The 19,748-nt window shown below is 39.1% G+C and overlaps 1 protein-coding gene and 1 pseudogene across 1 annotated transcript; both read left to right on the top strand.

Annotated features, from left to right (window-relative positions):
- Positions 1-166: 166 nt before the first annotated feature.
- Positions 167-1,059, top strand: LOC148096664 (uncharacterized; annotated as a pseudogene).
- A 3,802-nt stretch (positions 1,060-4,861) lies between these two features.
- Positions 4,862-12,734, top strand: LOC102786841 (class I histocompatibility antigen, F10 alpha chain-like). Its single transcript, XM_087834721.1, has 6 exons — positions 4,862-4,976; positions 6,492-6,752; positions 10,112-10,390; positions 10,851-11,153; positions 11,645-11,741; positions 12,680-12,734. Exons 1-6 carry the CDS (start codon positions 4,898-4,900, stop codon positions 12,732-12,734), a joined length of 1,074 nt encoding a protein of 357 aa, XP_087690847.1. The 5' UTR covers positions 4,862-4,897.
- The last annotated feature ends 7,014 nt before the right edge of the window (positions 12,735-19,748 follow it).

Here is a 19,748-nt window from a genome sequence, read left to right as displayed (position 1 = left end):
TTCTGTAAATCAAATATTATTTAACTAGTGTGTTGTGCCAAGTCTGGTGGTGTTTAAATACTTTGTCTTGTTTTTTGCAACTAAATAAACTTGTCTTTTTCTGTATGTATGTGTTTTTTTTCAGCACCAGTCACTACTGAAACTGCAGCAGAGATCCAAGTGTAAAATGTGTTCTCTAAGGTTAAAAGAAATAGCACACCTGCAGGAGGAAACAAGAACTGTCCAAAGAGAAGGACTTCCTGAAAGACAACAACTCTAAGGTGAAGTTTGTCTTTTGCTTTGCTAATGAGGGCGCTACAACAAATTTGCCCCAGCTTACCAGATACTGACAGAAAAATTTCTCATTTTCAGATGTTCTTGTTGACTCTCATGCGTTTAAGACTAAACTTACCACTTGAGCATGTTGCACACCTCTTTGATATTAGCTGGACAACTACATCCACTGTGTTTAACATTACTGTAAATGTACTCTATGCTCACCTCAGCCCATTTGTGCACTGGCCTAAAAGACATTGCATACATGCCAGTATGTTGAGATGTTTGGTGACCGTGTGACAGTTATTATTGACTGTTTCAGCAGAGACATATTCCACATACAAAAGTAGGCACACAATGAAATACCTCATAGGCATCACACCACAAGGGACCATCTCTTACATTTCTAAAGGATGGGGAGGGTGTACCAGTGACAAACGTATAGCTGAAACATCTGGCTTTCTATGGAAGCTTTCACCTGGGGACATAGAGCTCGCAGACGGGGGTTTTGATATTAAGGGAAGTGTTGCCTGTGTGTACCACTTTAAAAATACCAGCATTTACCCGGAGTCGTAGTCAGCTACAAGTAAAGATGTAGAAGAGACACGAAAACTTGCACACGTCAGGATCCATGTTGAACGAGTTAAAGGCTTTCTACGCTCAAAGTACACCAAACCTACGTCTAGGTTTAGTGGTGCCGATGAAGGTGAAAACATGACTTTGCTGGATAAGATAGTCGCTGTTTCATGTGCGCTCACAAATATGTGCCCAAGTGTTGTATTGAAGCAATCAAGTGATGAATAACTGTTTTCCAGTATGTTGTTTTGGTTTTTTTTGCAGTGTTAATAAAGCCCAATGGAACACAATTTTGCCTCTTTCTTGTAAGATTCTATAATAAAATGAAACAATAAACCAGTTATAAATAAAGACAATAAATTGAATGAATTATGAAACACTTATTTTATTTCTATTGGAACTGAAAATGTTGTGTAATACTACAGCCTGAAAAGACAAATAGATTGTGTTGGCCTGTACAAGAGATAAAGACAATTTTAACGACCGCTGTAAAATGAAATAGTCCAAATCAGAAAATAGACACACCAAAGTAAACTGGACCTGGGCTTGTTGTAGGGATCTGAATTTACTAAACATTTTGTAAGTGTATGCACTCACACATAGGACCATATAATTATAAATATGAGTGTGATGAAAGTTGGGCAGCACGCTAACGTCTTTAGTCCACTCTGTATGCTGTATGTGGGTCTAAGCTTTTCACGCCTTTGATTTTTTTCTCACACCTTTTTTTGCCTTTTCGTCGAGTCTGTTTTTGTACAGACCTGCCGTGTTCTCCTTCGTTTTGTACATAACTGTTTTTGGGGCAAATAAAATGCAAGTAGGGATTAAAACCACAGAATTAATGATTACCGGTGCTGTAAATGCTAGCGCTTGATGCAGTGTTTTGATTTTGCTGCCACTCGTACCTACAATGCAATGTGCGAAAGTCACGTAGTCCGTCGATCTCTATTGGACGGTCTAGCTTTCAGATTTGCGTCACCGCTGTCTCGGTGGAGTTTAATAAACTCAGCCGTCTGCTCCTTGCTATCTAAACTATAACAGGACACTGGCGTAAATTCTCGACCATCTCACACTTCTGTTTAATTAGTTTTCTGTTTGACGTTTATTCAGCTGTGTGAAAAACAAAGTTTTATTTTATCTAATCTAATAACTTTGATCTCAGCCAAACCGATTTACTTACAAACAAATAAAACACTGAAAAAAAGCCAAACAATAACCTTTTTGGATTATCTAAATGACTTATAAATCACGTTTAACCTGAGTAGCGAAAGACTGTGATCTTAAAACGATGTGCTAGGAGTTCGCAGTTCTCGCCGGCTCTAGTGACCCTTGACCTCCCAGCTAGCTATCAAGCTGGTGGATAACAGACGTCTCCGAAAATGTCGGAGCACTTTTGCAAATATGTTATGTCTTGATAAACCGAGCAGATAATTAAAGTTCACACAGCTACTTTCTCGCCTGAAAATATGTTAAAAGTTTATTTTGTGTCCCAGAAAGAATAATAAGAGTAATATTAAAACTAAGTAGCAGCCGCTATTGTTGGAAACTGGAATTGGCTGGGCCGAGCTATGAATTCTGGGATACAGTGGGCCATGCATTTGTCTCCTGGATTCGGAGGAGTCTACGGTTTTGGACAGCCGTCATCGCCTGGCGTAATCAGCCTACAAATGCGTCCTCAGGAGGATGCAGCCCATGGTTTTGGACACCCCCGAAGTCTACACTGGACCCAGTCTTCAAATCTGGGGAAATGAAGGGGGACAGCCTTCATCGCGTCGATGTGATGTAATCGGCCTTAAAATGCGGCCTTTAAGGCTGCAGACCCTGAATTGGGATACAGCCAGTGTTGCTTTTTTTGTGACTGTAACATTCACATTAATTTGAACCTAAACTGTATAACAATTATTAAGTGATTCAAAGCTGATAAATGAGAACTTATAGACAGAAAAAGCAGATAAGGAATAAAACAGTGTCGGATGCTCAAATATCTGCAGTCCTTTAAAGTTTCTTTCCAGCATTTATAACACATCAGCATTTAACAGGAAAGAGCTGATGTTATCCAATGTTTGTGTTTAAGTACATGTTTTGATTCTTTGTGTTTGGGTTTTATGTCTTTGGATTTTCATTAAATTTCAGAATCAGAAATACTTTATTAATCCCAAAGGAAATTATGGGTTACAGCAGGCAGCACTCTAATGGCGCATGCGCACTTACAAAGGAACCCTCTGACCAAACATACTTTACACCAGAGGTTCCCCAAGTGTGGGGCCCGCCCCCTAGGAGGGGGCACGGGATGAAAAGGGGAAAAAAGGGGGGGCATAATTGACAGATTTTTGACGGGGCTCCCATACAAACCCAAACCAACCTCCTTCCAAGCCAAAGACTAGAAAATATGGTGAAGCTTATCTTCCCTTTGGCTTCACCTGCACAAGTGCCAAGGTAGGTCTCTGCGACAGAATTAGTTTTCCCTGCTTCGGGAGCAGCGCTGGGCTCTCCAAATCACGGACAAACAGTATCCCACTTTCTTGATTTTTAGTTCACAAACACTTCTTGTAATAACTAACTACTCCTGACTTTTTGGAGATGTTAGCTCTTTATACAGTAAAGTTACAGTGGGATACAAATAATATCAGGCTGATCCTGCCACGATTTGTTCCCCCGGTTCAAATCACGGACAAACAGTATCCCACAGCTGTTTATGTTTTTGAACCCATTTTGCACAGAGAGGCATTTTTTGAAAAATGTATTGATAGCAATGTTGAATATTATTACACATGAAAAAAAAACAACTACACGTAAAATAATTACACTGTGACGCCTCTGCCTTTCTAAATGGAGGGACAGTAACTGTGTGTGTGTGTATGGAAGCGTGTAAAAACTGAAGATAGAGACAAATTACTTTTAATCTGACTATCTGCCATTGTAGAAATTCATCTCATGTAAACAATAACGTGGCGCACAGTGTGACGTGAAAAAAGGCACATACTTTTGACGTGGTGTGACGAACTCTGTTTTCCTCGTCCACACGTAAACGCAAAAACGGAGTTTTAAAAAATCTCAGTTTTCGGTGATTTGAAACGCCGTTTACGTGTGGACGAAAGGCCCAAACACATAGAAACAGCTGCGTGTGTGGACGTAGCGTAAAAGAGTTAGTAGTGTATTTCATTCATAATTTATTGCATTTTACTTTTATTTGTTTAATTGTTTACTAAATGTTTGAGGTGTGAAATAAACCGCAATGGAGTTTGAAGACAAAATATGGGTGTGTGTGGTTGGAGGATGTGTTTGTGCAAAGGTTGGGGTTAGGTGGGGGGGATTTTTCTTGTAAAACAAAGGGGGGCCTAACAAAAAAAGTTTGGGAACAACTGCTTTACACAAACATCACATTGGGGAGATATGTCAGAGAGGTAGGCTGATAGAAAAAACAAAAAAACAAAAATACACAACATGAGGTGAGAGGAGGAGAAAAAAGACTCCACTCAGACTGAGCTCCTAGTGGTAGAACAGTTTGAACACAGAAAAAAACACCCCAGCACAAAAAGCACATGACAGTCAGTACACCACAGAAACACAAGACAAGGGTAAAGGGTAAGAGAGAGACGATGCAGGCAGCGCATCCGGTCCTGCAGCATGTCTGCGCTGGTCCAGTCGACCCGCCATCTGCACCGGGAGGGGACAAGCATCGAAGGCGTTTGGAAAGGGAGGGGGGATGAGTGTGTATCAGTGTATGTGTATGCGTTTAAAATGAATACAAATCACTCCACTGAGAAACTTAACAAGGTTTTATCCACTGAATAGAAAATAAATTATACAGTGTATACACAACATAACATGAACTAAACCTGTCATAACATAAAACTTTATAAAGACCAGATGAAACTAACCTTCCCTTCGTGATAAACTGGTTCATATGAAGATATTTTACTTTCAGTTTCGTTGATTTAAGTGACGTTTACTCTCAGAGTAAATCCCTATTGGCTCTGATCGAGGCTAATGGTGACGTTTCTCCTGGTTCTCCATTTTAGCTTTTTCTGGACAAGCGAGCGCATAAAGTCTGTTAAAGGTTTGGATGTTTATGGTCACAATGAAGAAGAAGAAGAAAACCTTCATCTTCTTTCTTCTCCTGGTAATACAGGGGGCAGCGGCAGGTCAGTTTTATTGTTATATTTTTATCTTTTTATATGTCAGATTTATGTAATTTGAAAGACAAATGGACGGACTGTTTGCGGGTTAGGGTAAGGTAGGGTAGTGTATACGCTAAACATTTAGTTGTAATGGATCCTAGTAGATAATGTCCATGTTTAGAAACAATTGATTATATTATACAGATAATTAAATCGTCTGTTTATCTCTTCAATAACTAATAATAAACATTAAAGTTTAGATGAAGGCAAAGATTAAAACGAGGCGACTTATGTCCCAAACTATTTGATGATTTCCGGGTTTAAACCGTTCGTGGCTCTGCTGTCTCTCCAAACAGTCCAACAAATAAAACATCAGTGAGGAGGTTTGATGATAATCTGGTGACAATAATTAAAACGTTTATTTTAAAAACTAAGTACCATTTTAATTTTCATGAGGGTTTAAAACATTTTCACACAACAGCTGCTCATTAAAGTTAACTAAAGTTCATTTAAGTATATATAGTTACACCCGGATATGAAGTTCACTGGTTTTTCTGGTGTTATTGCTTAATTAACAGCGCAATGAGGTGACTTTTGTTGTGAGGTGTATAAATAAAATAAAATAGAATTCAATTGAGATGCAAATTAAATCATTATTACTTAATAATATCAGATAGTTTATGTATGTAAAGTGCCAATACACTACACATACCAGCATGAACTAATTTTGGTATCACTGCTGAATGATCAATAAGAAGCTGCAAGTGAGAAATACCAGAAAAGTTTTGCAATTTATAAACAATCTCCAGCAGGGAGTTTTAAGCTAACACAAATATTGTTGACTTTTGATAACTGAACAGATTTTATGGTTTATTCTGATTACAGAATAAAAGATAAAATAACAATTGCTAAGATAATATTCCCCAAATAAAAGTTACCTAACATTAGCTTTGGTTTTATTGATAATATTATCAATCAAAGATATTGGAAGTAAAACTTTCTGTAACAATTTTAAGCTAAAAAAATCTATAAAAATAATATAAACAAAGAAAAAGCATCGATATGCTTCAATCAATTCATATAATTTGAAATATCAAAAATTGAGATACAAAAGAGAACAACTCACTTTAGAAGTCACGCTGCGCAACAAAAACAAAATAGATTAAAAATAATATGTATTTTGTTTAACAATGAAAACAAAATAAAAATATAGTTAAATTAAAACCTATAATGAGTTCAAACCATCAATCATGAAAACTGAATTAAACCAAACTGCAGGATAAACAACAGTTTTAAAACTTTCTGTGAATGATCAGGTTCAAACTAGAATTTGAAGTTTTGAAGAAAAGAGGGTCAGAAAAATGACATTAAACACTGAATATCTATTCATAAATCTATTTTGTGTTTATTGAAGGGACAGCAGGATTATTACAGGATGTGTTCAATGTGCTGTAGTTTTTCTTATTGTGTTATTTAAAAAATAAAAGAATTTATTAGTCTGTGTTCCTGAGATCTCACAACATTAACTGTTTCTTACAGTGACCCACTCTCTGAAGTATTTCTACACTGCGTCCTCTCAAGTCTCAAACTTCCCAGAGTTTGTGGTTGTTGGGATGGTTGATGATGTTCAGATTGATTATTATGACAGCGACACGGAGAAAGCTGAGCCCAAACAGGACTGGTTTGCCAGGAACACAGATCAGCAGTACTGGGAGAGGAACACTGGGCTCTATAAGGGCGCCCAGCAGTCTTTCAAAGCCAACATTGAGATTTTAAAGCCTCGCTTCAACCAAACTGGAGGTTTGTTCATGTTTCATTTTTTACTGATACTTGCTGTTAATGTTTTCAGTGTGTTTCGTTTACAGTAGTAAACAGGTTTGCACACATTAAATGTTTCATTCAGATTACAGATTAAAATTATTAACATAATAATTCATAATAAATGTAGAACTACAGTCTGTGAAGCTTTAATTTAATTCAAACAGCTTTAATGATCATGTTTGTATGAATTGGCATAATTTAACTGTTTAGTTGATCAAAATAATCAAATGATGAAGATAAATTCATGATATTTAAAGTTGAAGTTGTAATAAATTATAGAAAAAGAAAATATGTCAGACACCATCAACAGCATCTTACGATGAAATAATTTATCATCTAGCTGAGATGTTAAATGTGCTGTGATGTCACAGTTATGACAGCAGTTTTTCCAGATTCCATTAAACACATAATAATAATAACAATAACAACAACAACAATAATAATAATAATAATAATAATAATAATAATGATGATGTTATATTTAATACAAAAAGTAGAATCAAACAGGGTTGACTTTGTAACAGGCTGAAAGTAGAGACAGCTCAATGACCCGTTCACTGTCCACGGCCTCTTTATGAATGAATTTAACTAAATGCATCAGAATTTGTGAAAATAAAACAGACATTCAGCCTGTTTTCATGAGGAAATGTTTTCAGGATTATCTTTCATTAGCAGAGGTTCAATAAATAAATCGGTGACAAACTCAAAGCTACTCTGTGGAAAATCAATAAATATTTAACTTTTAGTTTTACTTCAATAGTACAACAGTTTGGTGAGAAGTAGACCAAAAATAAGAAGCACAAACTAACAGACAGACGTTTAACAGTTAACAGTTTCTCTAAATTTTACACTGATTTTTGTCCTATTTAAAAATAAGACAGTAAATATGAGTTTCAGTCGATGTTTAATATTTTTGGTCCCAGATTAAAAATGTAATGTTTTTTTTTTTTTATTAATAAACAACAACCTGAAAATCTAATCAAGGAAAGTAAAGTGTTAAAATGTCTTATTTTCCCCATAAACTGGCTGAAGGTTGATTATTAAGGTGGTGTCGTTAAATCAGGACGCCATAAAATTCAGCAAGAACCCTTCCAGAAAGCCTCCCTATGAGCGGTGAAAAAACCCACAGGTTGTTTTGGTCATTAAACACAGCTTTGGTCACTCATCTACGCAACATTTATGAGCGGCGGAAAATAGCAGCGTTCTTGGCGGGTCACTGAGCTTGCTTTTTTCTCAGTGACTATGTAATATTCAGGGTGGTATCAACAATACTGATCGATACCGATACTTTGTACAAAAACTTAACGCGTTATTGTATTTCAAATTATAGCTTCATAATGATCACAGGACATCAGACTTCTTGTTCTTATTGTTTAGTTATGAAGAATTATCATATAGTTGTGAGTTAATTGACACTATTTAACATGTATATTCTTGCCTGGACATTTCAACAAAAACATTCAACATTCACACTTCAACAGGGGCAGTATTGTCAATATCAGTTCCAATAATTTTAAGTTATTCAGGCAGTTAATTGGGGGAGAGTAGTGTGCCATGACCACTATATCACTGTGATTGTTACTTTCCACAATAATTAGACACAACAAAACACACTTTCATGCTTTTTGAAACTCAGTTTTTTGGAGACCTGTGATGTAAATTCAGTCTCATAGACATTTTTCATAGTGCATGTTTGAGGTTTATTCTTCCAAAGAAATTGTTGGAGCTATTTATTCTTTATTTTTGTTATTCTGAAATTTGTTGGGTTTGTTGTTGGTTTGTTTATATTTTTGGGTTATTTACAAGGTTAATATTTGCTTTGTTTTGTTTTGTTTTGTTGTTTATCTTGTTAAGTCAGCCAGGAAGAACTGTAAGGTCTTTATTTATATATATATATATATATATATATATATATATATATATATATATATATATATATATATATATATAAAGGGACTGGTATAGGACCAGAATGCACTGGGGTGGGCCTATGGTTTTTTACCAGAGCAGGAGAAGCAGCGGGTAGGAACAAAGATGGATCTTTGTTATTGCTTTCCAAACTGGAAAAATAAACAATAAAATGCAACTTTCGAGTTTGATAGTTGGACGTCTTTTGCCTGTGTACAGAACATTACCACAGTGCAGCAGTGGCTTGTGAATTGTAAGCTGTAGGATGTTTGGTTGGACAAAGGGAATCCTCACTACAGAAATAATTAACACAGTTTAGCGGGCTACATACTGAACTTGAAGGATACAATACTAGTGTTGGTATCAATACTATCAATATTTGGATCGACCCGCCCACCTCTATCAGTGACAGCTGTGAGCGTTTTCTTGACTCATGCAGGGCCTCCACATGTTTCTCCTCCACTTAATCTACACTCCAATCAAAGGAGTGCAGACAACACCAGCTCATCCCACATTCACTTTGTTGCCGCCTATAAGGAGGTGTTTTTGTGAGATTTTCATGGACATTCACGGCGTCCTGATTTCTTGATTAGCAATTTTAACTGAAAAGTGTGGAATTTGAACCTAGATGTTGTGTAACTCCACATGTTCATATAAAGAAAATACCTGTGATGATGCACCGAGGCGTTTCTCGTGGCTTTGAGAGCAGCGATGTTATAAAAGCAGGAATGACTCCTCGTGTCGCTCTCACCTGTATACTGTCGGCTCTCATCACAGCATCAGCAGCGTTCAGGTTCCTACTCAAAGACGCTCACAGATCTCTGTGCTACACATCCAATAATATCATTAACGTGAATGTTTTAATATTTTTAATGCGAAATCTGATCTGGTCACAGTGCTGAAAAACACCAAAGTGTCCCAGCATGGAGTCAAATTCAAGGTCTGAATTATTGTTTCAGTCCTCTGCTCTTAGTAAATGTAATAAAAATGACAACATGGTTGTAAAATCTTAGAGGAACCTTTTTCACCTTTTTGTCAGGTCACAGCAAAAGAAATTAACTGATTTATCAAAAAGTATTTCTTGCATATTCATCAATGATGACATGAAGCATTTGCTGGAGCCTGAAATACTGTAAGTAGAACTCCAGATTAGATTAATGTCACATGATCATATTAAACAGAGACACCTCTAGAAAAACCTCAGGACAGTCTGGTGTTTAGTTTCTCACAGGAAGGATTTTGTTGGACTGATGACGGCTGCAGAGTTTCAGAGGATGGAAAGTAAATCTAGAATCTAGAATCTTCCACTGAGATAAAAGCAGCCATAAATGTAGATCCTCTATATGTTGATCACGTCTCTGTGTCAGTGTAAGACTTTAGTGCAGCCTCTCTCTGGTTCACTGCAGTCTTTGTCTCTGTGTTTCTGTCAGGTGTTCACATTTACCAGAAGATGTACGGCTGTGAATGGGATGATGAGACAGGTGAAGTGAAAGGATATCGCCAATACGGTTATGATGGAGAGGACTTCATGAGCTTTGACATGAAGACAGCGACATGGGTCGCTCCTGTTCAACAGGCTGTCATGACACAGATGAAGTGGGGAAATAAGAAAGCTCTGATGGCACAGTATAAGAACTACCTCACCCAGGAGTGTCCTCAGTGGCTGAAGAAGTATGTGAACTATGGGAGGAGCTCTCTGATGAGGACAGGTAAAATCTATGCCGAGAATTAGATTGTTAACTAAAAGTTTTATGTCTCAGTTTATTACTTACTATGATATTAAATTAACCTTTTCATGCATGAATTATGAAAACCTCAATCAGGGCTTTTTTTTCTTGAGTATTTTTATTCATCTCAAGGCATGAAAAAAAGATTTGTACTTTTCAAAGAGTATTTTTACATGTCTACTTAGTTTTACAACAAACATTTTGACTTATGAATTTGACAAATGAATAATTAATATACACTGTGTAAAAACTATAACATAACAAAAATATATTTTTAAATATTTTAAATATTTTATAACAGTATAACAATATATGTAACAACTATAACCCTGCAAGGCATGGAGTGACTCATCAGTGTCCAATGTAGTGGTTTATGTGCAAGTTTACCATCAACACTGACACAAATACCAGAAAGAATGAACTGTTTGTCTTTACTCCACAGAGCGTCCCTCAGTGTCTCTCCTCCAGAAGTCTTCCTCCTCTCTGGTCAGCTGTCACGCTACAGGTTTCTATCCTAACAAAGCCGAGATGATCTGGAAAAAAGATGGAGTGGAGCTTCATGATGGCGTGCACAAAGGAGAGATTCTCACCAACAATGACGGGACCTTCCAGATGAGTGTTGCCCTGAATGTCTCATCAGTGAAACCTGAAGACTGGCACAGATACAGATGTGTGTTTCAGCTCTCTGGTGTGAACAAGGACATCGTCACCAAACTGGACAAATCAGAGATCAAGACCAATGAAGGTGAGTCTGGAATCAGGGTCAGATGAGTGATAAACATGGGAAACACACACTTGAATTACTGCAATAGCCTGTGGTTCATGTTGGATGAGAAAGTTTGTTTGTTTAGGTTTTCTTTCTCTCAGCTTCTGTCAGAATAATTTTAAGACCTAAATCAGTTTAGACCAAGTTGTGTTTTTCCACCACATTTTTTCCTTGCTGAACATTGATGAATATAAAACATGTTCATGTGTGGCCACTGATTATCTGACTAATGGACAGTTTTAGAAGATTAAATAGTAAATGGGGGAAAATGTATATTTTGAAACACTGCTATGTTCAAATTTATTGGCAATGTATTGAAATTATATTTAATGGCAGAACTTTTATTTTTGGAATGAAAACAAAAATTAGTGAGACAAACATGTAGTGACCATAAAATAAGCTCTTGTACATGATTGTTATCTGATTGGAAACTTTTTGTTCTCACCTTTTGTTTGTTCTGTGATCTACAGGAATCTTCCTGATTATCCATGTTGTTGCTGTGGTTGTTCTTATTGTCATCCCTGTGATCGCACTCATTATTTACAAAAAAAGGACAGGTGAGAAACAAACTTCCTGGATTTTTCTTGTATAATGCAACAACAATGATGACATAGTGCAAACAATAATAATGATAGTAAGAGTAATATGACTTAATTGAAGTCATTATTAACATCATTTCAAAAGAAAACAAACAATGCACACAGGATTAAACAGGTAACAACCAAAAGCAGTGTAAGCTGAGTCTTCAGGTTCATATTAAAGTATTTTAACACTTTCTCTGCCAGCAGGATGATCAGACTCTTTTAAATCCTCAATATATTACAACGATATTCATTAATCATGCTTGTTGTGTTTCATAACTTGCCCCTTCATTTCTCTGCATTATCCCACTTGTAGATTTTTGTCCAGTTACTTCACTTTTTCTTCTTGTCTGTTATTTACTTTTTCTGCATCATTTTTCTTTCTGTCTTTGTGGTTTTTTTGTTTTTTGTTTTGATGTTTTTTACACCTGAGCTACAGTTTGGTTGTCAGGGAACAAAATAACCACCAACTCAGTTATTGAAACCCAAACATTGTTTCTCTTTTCTTAACCATCAACTCTGCCAAACAAACACATCCTAAGCTACACCTTTACCTGCATTAGAAATGTGTACGTTCTCTACCTTCAGTTGCTTTACTTATAAATTTTACACGAGCACATTTTGTGGGAAAAGTCAGAATATATCTATAAACACATTAGTGAGTAATCCCGGTGTCTGTTTTTAATTATAATACATATTCATGTATAATACATGAAAAAAATGTGTTAACATTTATAACAAATTATTAAAATGATGTATTTTTTCCTTTTTATTTCAGACAAACGTCTAATCTCCTGTCCATACTAAATTAAAAAGGGTTTCTGTACTTTAATCTAAACAGTCTTTCAGGGCTGTTTCCTGTTGTGTTTGATTGTTGTAAAAGTGACAGATGAGAGCAGGATGTGGACTAACATTGTGTTTCTGACCTACAGCTGCAGAGAGCCGTGAAGTCCAGGAGCCAATGCTTCCTCGAGCCTAAACCACAAACAGCTCTGCACACAGTGAGTTACTTCATATTTGTGTCTCATGTTTTAGCTTTCTTTTTAAACTAATGTAAAATAGTGGCTGTAGTAAAATCTCCTGTTTAAATATATCCAAAAAAAAGTGCTTTAGTATAACTTTAAATCATATGAAGAGAAAGATGCTTTCAAAATAACGTTTCATGAAATTATTTAACAAAATTAAAACAAATGTGTTAATTCCCTTCAGAAACATATGAAGTAAATATTTGACTGAATCAGGAGTATTTTAGATCTTAATGAAACTGTAAAAAGGTTATTTGTGAATTTGATTAATCCTAACATTTATTTTATTTCTTTTTTATCTCTACAGAGAACATGAGAGAAGACGTGTCAGCTCGTTCTTCTCCATAAACTGGAATTCATTGAATTCGTTGATTGTTCACATCATAAAATCTGTTAAAAAGATCTAAAATCTAAAGTATAGTTGCAGATGCTTATTAGTCAATATTTAATGGAAATGAGTTTGAAAATGAGTTGGCAAATGTTTAACATAAACATCATAATGGTGGCATTAAATTATTCTGAATATGTTGTTGGGTGGCTGTGGCTACAATGTAGCCATCACCAGTGTGTGAATGTGTGTGTGAATGGGTGGATGACCGAATGTGTAAAGCGCTGTACAAATACAGGCCATTTACCATTTTTTTGTTTTTAGTTTTAAAAAGGCAATTTAAAAAAAAATCTAACAAAGATGTGACCACTTGGAGAGACGTAAAACACAATAAAAACAATATGAAACAATGAAAGCATCACAGCAGTCTCAATACAATCATAATTAAACCTTTGTGTGTTCATCTTCACTCAAACATATATTAGTTTAGTGTTTCTGGGGTTTTCTTGTAAATTATTGGATCACTCATGAATGCTGAGATTCCCTCACTCTCAGTGATAAAGGAATCATAATAATATATTTCTAAATCTTGTACATTTACTTAAAATTTGATTTAAAAGACAAACTTGTGCTGAACTCCAGATTTTAAAAGATTTTACTTTATATCTGATTTATTTCTTAATTAATGAAGATGATGTTTATTCTCTGTTGTTTGAGTGTTTTTGATTTTAGAGTTTAGTTCAAGTTGAGATTCTGGAGGGTTGTGTGGGTTATGTTATGTGGGTTATGTTTTTAACACATTGGTTTGTGTGTTTCTGTTTATATATCAGTAAAACTGCACTGCTCTTTCTCTGCTTTTTGTACTTTTGCTTTTCAGTCAAAAATAATCCAAATTTCTGTGATTTTTTTTAAAATAAAATATACACTTGGCTAAAGTTTCATGAATCCAGCCCTAATATTAATGGATTAGCTACAATTTAACTTGTGATAGTAGCTCAGTAAGCTTAGGTGTAATGATGCCAGCTCCAGTCCATTAAGTGTCCTTGTGACAAAAGTATTGTGTGTGTGTTGTATTGTGGTTCGATGTTTGCTTTTGCAGATGTTTATTTTTTTCATTTGGTTTACCAACACCAGACTTGACAATTTGCATATGATGAAGTAACTGACCTCACAGCCCATTGTTCATTCAGTGGGCTGGTTTCAGCTATTGTGCAAATGTACTGTTTATAATGTTGGGGAAACCTGCAGTCAGCTGAGACTGAAGAAGTCACTTGGATGAGTGACAAAATGTTTCTCCTACTGAAAACTCTACGTCCAGATGAACAGAATCAACCTCTTGGAAACACCACACTTTATAGACTTGTGCTTTCCAGAATGGTCGCCTGAATCAGGTAGAGTATAAAAGGAAACCAGCTGCTTTTAGAGGTGTTGGGTTCTTTGGCATGTGTTGGCACAAACTCATACTTTATTTAATAAAGACTACCAGTTGATGGAAAAAATGGAAACAAAACACAACACAAGGAGCACAAGTCCAGAAATAAACAGAAAAAAAACCCAAACAAACTACACAGGGTCAAACCATGAGTCCACGAAAAGTTCAGGGGGCCGACCATGTGGACGGTAATGGCGGCGGCGTAGACAAAACAAATCAGGAGGCCGGCCATGCGGAAGGCAGTGGCAGCAACAGAGCAGGTCCGGAGGCCGGCCGCGATGGCAGCGGCGGCGACGAACTGTCTCAGGAGGCAGAGGTGAGGCGGAACAGGATGAGCTGGAACTGATGACTGTGTGGCTACCGCAGGACCAGACGACGCTGAGCCAGACGAGGCTGAAGCAGACGAGGCAGGACCAGACGAGGATGAAGCTGACGAGACAGGACCAGGCGAAGGTGGAGCCGAAACTGGACCAGGTGAAGGCGAAGTCACGGAGGCTGAGCCAGACAAGGATGAAGACACAGAGGCTGAGCTAGACGTGGATGAAGACACAGAGGCTGCGGAACCTGACGGCGGCGATGCCGCAGGTGACGATGTGGAAGTAGCTGATGAGGATGCTGCAGGTGACGGTGTATAAGTCGCAGGGGATGTTGACGAGACTTGAGGGTGGACGGGCTCCTCGGGCCCTCCAGCTGACGTGGCATGAGGCTGGACAGGTTCCTTGGGCCCTCCAGCTGGAGCAGATGCAGGACCAGAGGCAATTGGGACCCCTGGCTGACGGTGAAGATGAGTGGCTGACTAAACTGATGACAAAGTTAATGATTCCTCTACTACCTGCGCTACTGACTGGGCTATGGACTGTAGCAAAGTTTGCAGAAAGTCTGATTGTGGTAGCGACTGAGCTATGGGTAGCGGGGTTGAAGCCTGAGCTACGGGTGACTGAATTTGAGATGAAAGTGGTGGTGGAGTAGGCGACTGGGCTACAGGCCGGGCGGCTAACTGGGCTACAGGCCGGGCGGCTAACTGGGCTACAGGTGGCTGCTGAGCAGAAAACACTGTAAACTTAGCTGAAGGTGGCTGCTGAGCAGGTAACTGAGCTGACACGGGCTTAAGAGTCTCTGGGATGACACACACATTGTTTGCTCTCACAGAAGTGTTGAGTTGAGGACGAACAGCAGTCTCTACATGCTTGACGGGTTCAGGAGCATGATAATCATCCAGAACTTTCTGAGGTATAGAGTCATAGATCTCCTTGGTTTCATCAACAAGTTCTTATTTCAGCAGGGGGCAAAAGAGTAGCCCCACCACCAGTGTTGGGAAGGTTACTTTTAAAATGTATTCCATTACAGATTACAGATTACATGCCCCAAAATGTATTCTGTAACGTATTCCGTTACGTTACTCAATGAGAGTAACGTATTCTGAATACTTTGGATTACTTAATATATTATCATGCTGTTTACAACTACATGAATGTACTATTGCTGTGATTTATTACTGTTTCTGAAGGTCCGCGGCTCCGAACCGTAGTAAAGGGACCTCTGGCTAATACGGTGGGGTCCGTGTCGGCTCGTAGCCGAAAACTAGCTTTACTTTGTTGTCTGGGTCAACCTTGCTAGCGAGAGACAGAGAGAGGCGTTGAAAGGCTGCTCCAACGGAACTTATTGTTTTGGGAGGAAAACACGAACACGGTGTACAGTCGAGTCTTAATAGCTTACTTACAACTGGGCTCGTCAGGCTCTCTTCTTGGCTGCAGTGGTTATTATTATATTTACATGCTTCCAGCTCCCGTTTTTGCTCGATGACAGCTCGTACTTTTTCTTTTTCTCCCTCCCTCGCTCACAGACACATAACGGGTATGGCAGTCCATTCTCCCTGCAGCACGGACTACACTGCCCATGATGCTACATTCTTTAGAGCTATACCTGTAGCATTCTGCCTATTAGCTTAGCACAACAACAACAGGCGTTCTCTCACCCAGGAAACACGCAGAGAGAGAGCGTCACCCTGTAACCATGGCAACCGTAACGCTGCCGCCTAGAACAACCCAAACAGTCCTGACCCGCGACAATATGAAACAGGGAAGTACCGCCGTGTAATCCATTTATTTCAACAAAGTACAGTGGGGCAAAAAAGTATTTAGTCAGCCACCGATTGTGCAAGTTCCCCCACTTAAAATGATGACAGAGGTCAGTAATTTGCACCAGAGGTACACTTCAACTGTGAGAGACAGAATGTGAAAGAAAAATCCATGAATTCACATGGTAGGATTTGTAAAGAATTTATTCGTAAATCAGGGTGGAAAATAAGTATTTGGTCACCTCAAACAAGGAAAATCCCTGGCTCTCACAGACCTGTAACGTCTTCTGTAAGAAGCTTTTCTGTCCCCCACTCGTTACCTGTATGAATGGCACCTGTTTGACCTCATCATCTGTATAAAAGACACCTGTCCACAGCCTCAACCAGTCAGACTCCAAACTCCGCCATGGCCAAGACCAAAGAGCTTTCGAAGGACACCAGGAAAAGAATTGTAGACCTGCACCAGACTGGGAAGAGTGAATCTACAATAGGCAAGCAGCTTGGTGTGAAAAAATCAACTGTGGGAGCAATCATCAGAAAATGGAAGACATACAAGACCACTGATAATCTCCCTCGATCTGGGGCTCCACGCAAGATCTCATCCCGTGGGGTCAAAATGATCATGAGAACGGTGAGCAAAGATCCCAGAACCACACGGGGGAACCTGGTGAATGACCTGCAGAGAGCTGGGACCAAAGTAACAAAGGTCACCATCAGTAACACACTACAACGGCAGGGAATCAAATCCCGCAGTGCCAGACGTGTTCCGCTGCTGAAGCCAGTGCATGTCCAGGCCCGTCTGAAGTTTGCCAGAGAGCACATGGATGATACAGCAGAGGATTGGGAGAATGTCATGTGGTCAGATGAAACCAAAGTAGATCTTTTTGGTATAAACTCAACTCGTCGTGTTTGGAGGAAGAAGAATACTGAGTTGCATCCCAAGAACACCATACCTACTGTGAAGCATGGGGGTGGAAACATCATGCTATGGGGCTGTTTTTCTGCCAAGGGGACAGGACGACTGATCCGTGTTAACGACAGAATGAATGGGGCCAAGTATCGTGAGATTTTGAGCCAAAACCTCCTTCCATCAGTGAGAACTTTGAAGATGAAACGAGGCTGGGTCTTCCAACATGACAATGATCCAAAACACACCGCCCGGGCAACAAAGGAGTGGCTCCGTAAGAAGCATTTGAAAGTCCTGGAGTGGCCTAGCCAGTCTCCAGACCTCAACCCCATAGAAAATCTGTGGCGGGAGTTGAAAGTCCGTGTTGCTCGGCGACAGCCCCAAAACATCACTGCTCTTGAGAAGATCTGCATGGAGGAATGGGCCAAAATACCAGCTACTGTGTGTGCAAACCTGGTAAAGACCTATAGTAAACGTTTGACCTCTGTTATTGCCAACAAAGGTTATGTTACAAAGTATTGAGTTGTATTTTTGTTATTGACCAAATACTTATTTTCCACCCTGATTTACGAATAAATTCTTTACAAATCCTACCATGTGAATTCATGGATTTTTTTTTTTTCACATTCTGTCTCTCACAGTTGAAGTGTACCTCTGGTGCAAATTACTGACCTCTGTCATCATTTTAAGTGGGGGAACTTGCACAATCGGTGGCTGACTAAATACTTTTTTGCCCCACTGTAACTGTATTCTAAATACCAACTTTTTAAACGGTAACTGTAACGGAATACAGTTACTCATATTTTGTATTTTAAATACGTAACGGCGGTACATGTATTCCGTTACTCCCCAACACTGCCCACCACTCACCCTAGCTGGCTGTTCAGAAAAAATCCTAGGCTCCTGCTGGAGCTGTGAACGCCGGCGGCATGTCCGCCGCTTCCCTGTCGAAGAGGGATCGGGACTGGCTGAGGGTGACATGGCAAAACTCTGCTGCGGCTGCTCCTCCTGCGGTGTGGAAACGCTGGGTGAGTTGGGTGGCAAAATAATGATCCCTAACATTTTGTAGAACGCCTGTGCAGGCGTAAGCTGGTTGCTTGCAGTCTTGTAGTAATCCTCCTGGAACCGGCTGGAGCGTCTTCTGCGAGACCGGGGTGTCTGAGGGGAGGAAGCAGACGAGTGGGCCGAAGGGTAGGCTGCGAGTGAGGAACGGCAGCACGGAGGCCCACCAAGCGCTAGCCCGGTCCCGTCAAAAGGCGAGCAGCGCTTCCTCAGTGAGTCTGCTGGATCCATAGTGGTCGCGTCGTTCTGTCAGGGCTTTGTGTGCGGGCAGGTGGAGATGTGGATCCAAATGCAGGACTCAGAGACGGAAATGTAACTGAAAACCTCAGCTTTATTGCTGGCACTAGCAGGCACGTGCAGAGGGGGGGGGGCTAGAGGGGCTTGAGCACCCGCCCCTTTCCTGATGGGTGCCCAAAGTGCCCTTTTGTTGAAGCAACTTTTAATTTTTTTTTTTAATTTTTTTTTTTATGTGTGTGTGCGTGCGGAGTCCTGTCTGTGCCCCTCAACAATAATATTTAACTATTAATCACAGTTTTGCTAAATAAAAGGATCTGGCTTGCATCAGTCACATGATCACATTTAACCAATGATCGCCCTTGACGGCAGAACGCGCTGGTTACGAGCCGGGAACGAGCTCACAAAGAGCACGCGCATTTTTTGCGGTCCGGAGCTGTAGGAGAAACACAAGTTAACTCAGAGACACAGACTGATGCGACAAAACCAGTAAGTAGGTGTACAGCGTACACTGTAGTCTAAAGCACACAGGAGTATCAGCTTATTATGTACACGTTGGTAAGTTGTCTTGTTGTAACTGACGAACTGAAACAAACGAGCGTGCTGTGTTTGCAACAGCGCGACAAACATTACCTGTCCTTTTATTAACTGCACAAGTAGTGCTGGTCATAGCTGCTGGCTACCTGTGTAAGGCTGTCATGGATCTGTAGCTCTGTCACCGTTTTAGGGAACATATTTAGTTTTAAAGTATTTAGAACATATTTAGTTTTAGAGTAGGTTACAGAGCTTTTCCTGCCTTTCTGGGGGGATTATATTTCACTAAAAAACGATCTAATATGCATGTCCACATAATTATGCATTATTATAATTATAATATATTAAAAAACACACGCTGTATTTTAAAGAACATACATTAAGAAGCAGATTA

Source organism: Neolamprologus brichardi, chromosome 22, assembly GCF_056152115.1.
Source record: "Neolamprologus brichardi isolate AB-2024 chromosome 22, ASM5615211v1, whole genome shotgun sequence".
NCBI classification, from domain to species: Eukaryota; Metazoa; Chordata; class Actinopteri; order Cichliformes; family Cichlidae; genus Neolamprologus; species Neolamprologus brichardi.
The sequence above is the reverse complement of the archived record's forward strand: the minus strand, read 5'-3'. Positions and strand labels throughout refer to the sequence as shown.

Excerpts from the sequence above, each read along its gene's own strand:
- LOC102786841 (XM_087834721.1), top strand. The coding sequence starts at position 4,898 with ATGTTTATGGTCACAATGAAGAAGAAGAAGAAAACCTTCATCTTCTTT. Across the intron at positions 4,977-6,491 it reads AATACAGGGGGCAGCGGCAG|TGACCCACTCTCTGAAGTAT; the intron begins GTCAGTTTTATT and ends TGTTTCTTACAG. Across the intron at positions 10,391-10,850 it reads GAGCTCTCTGATGAGGACAG|AGCGTCCCTCAGTGTCTCTC; the intron begins GTAAAATCTATG and ends TTTACTCCACAG.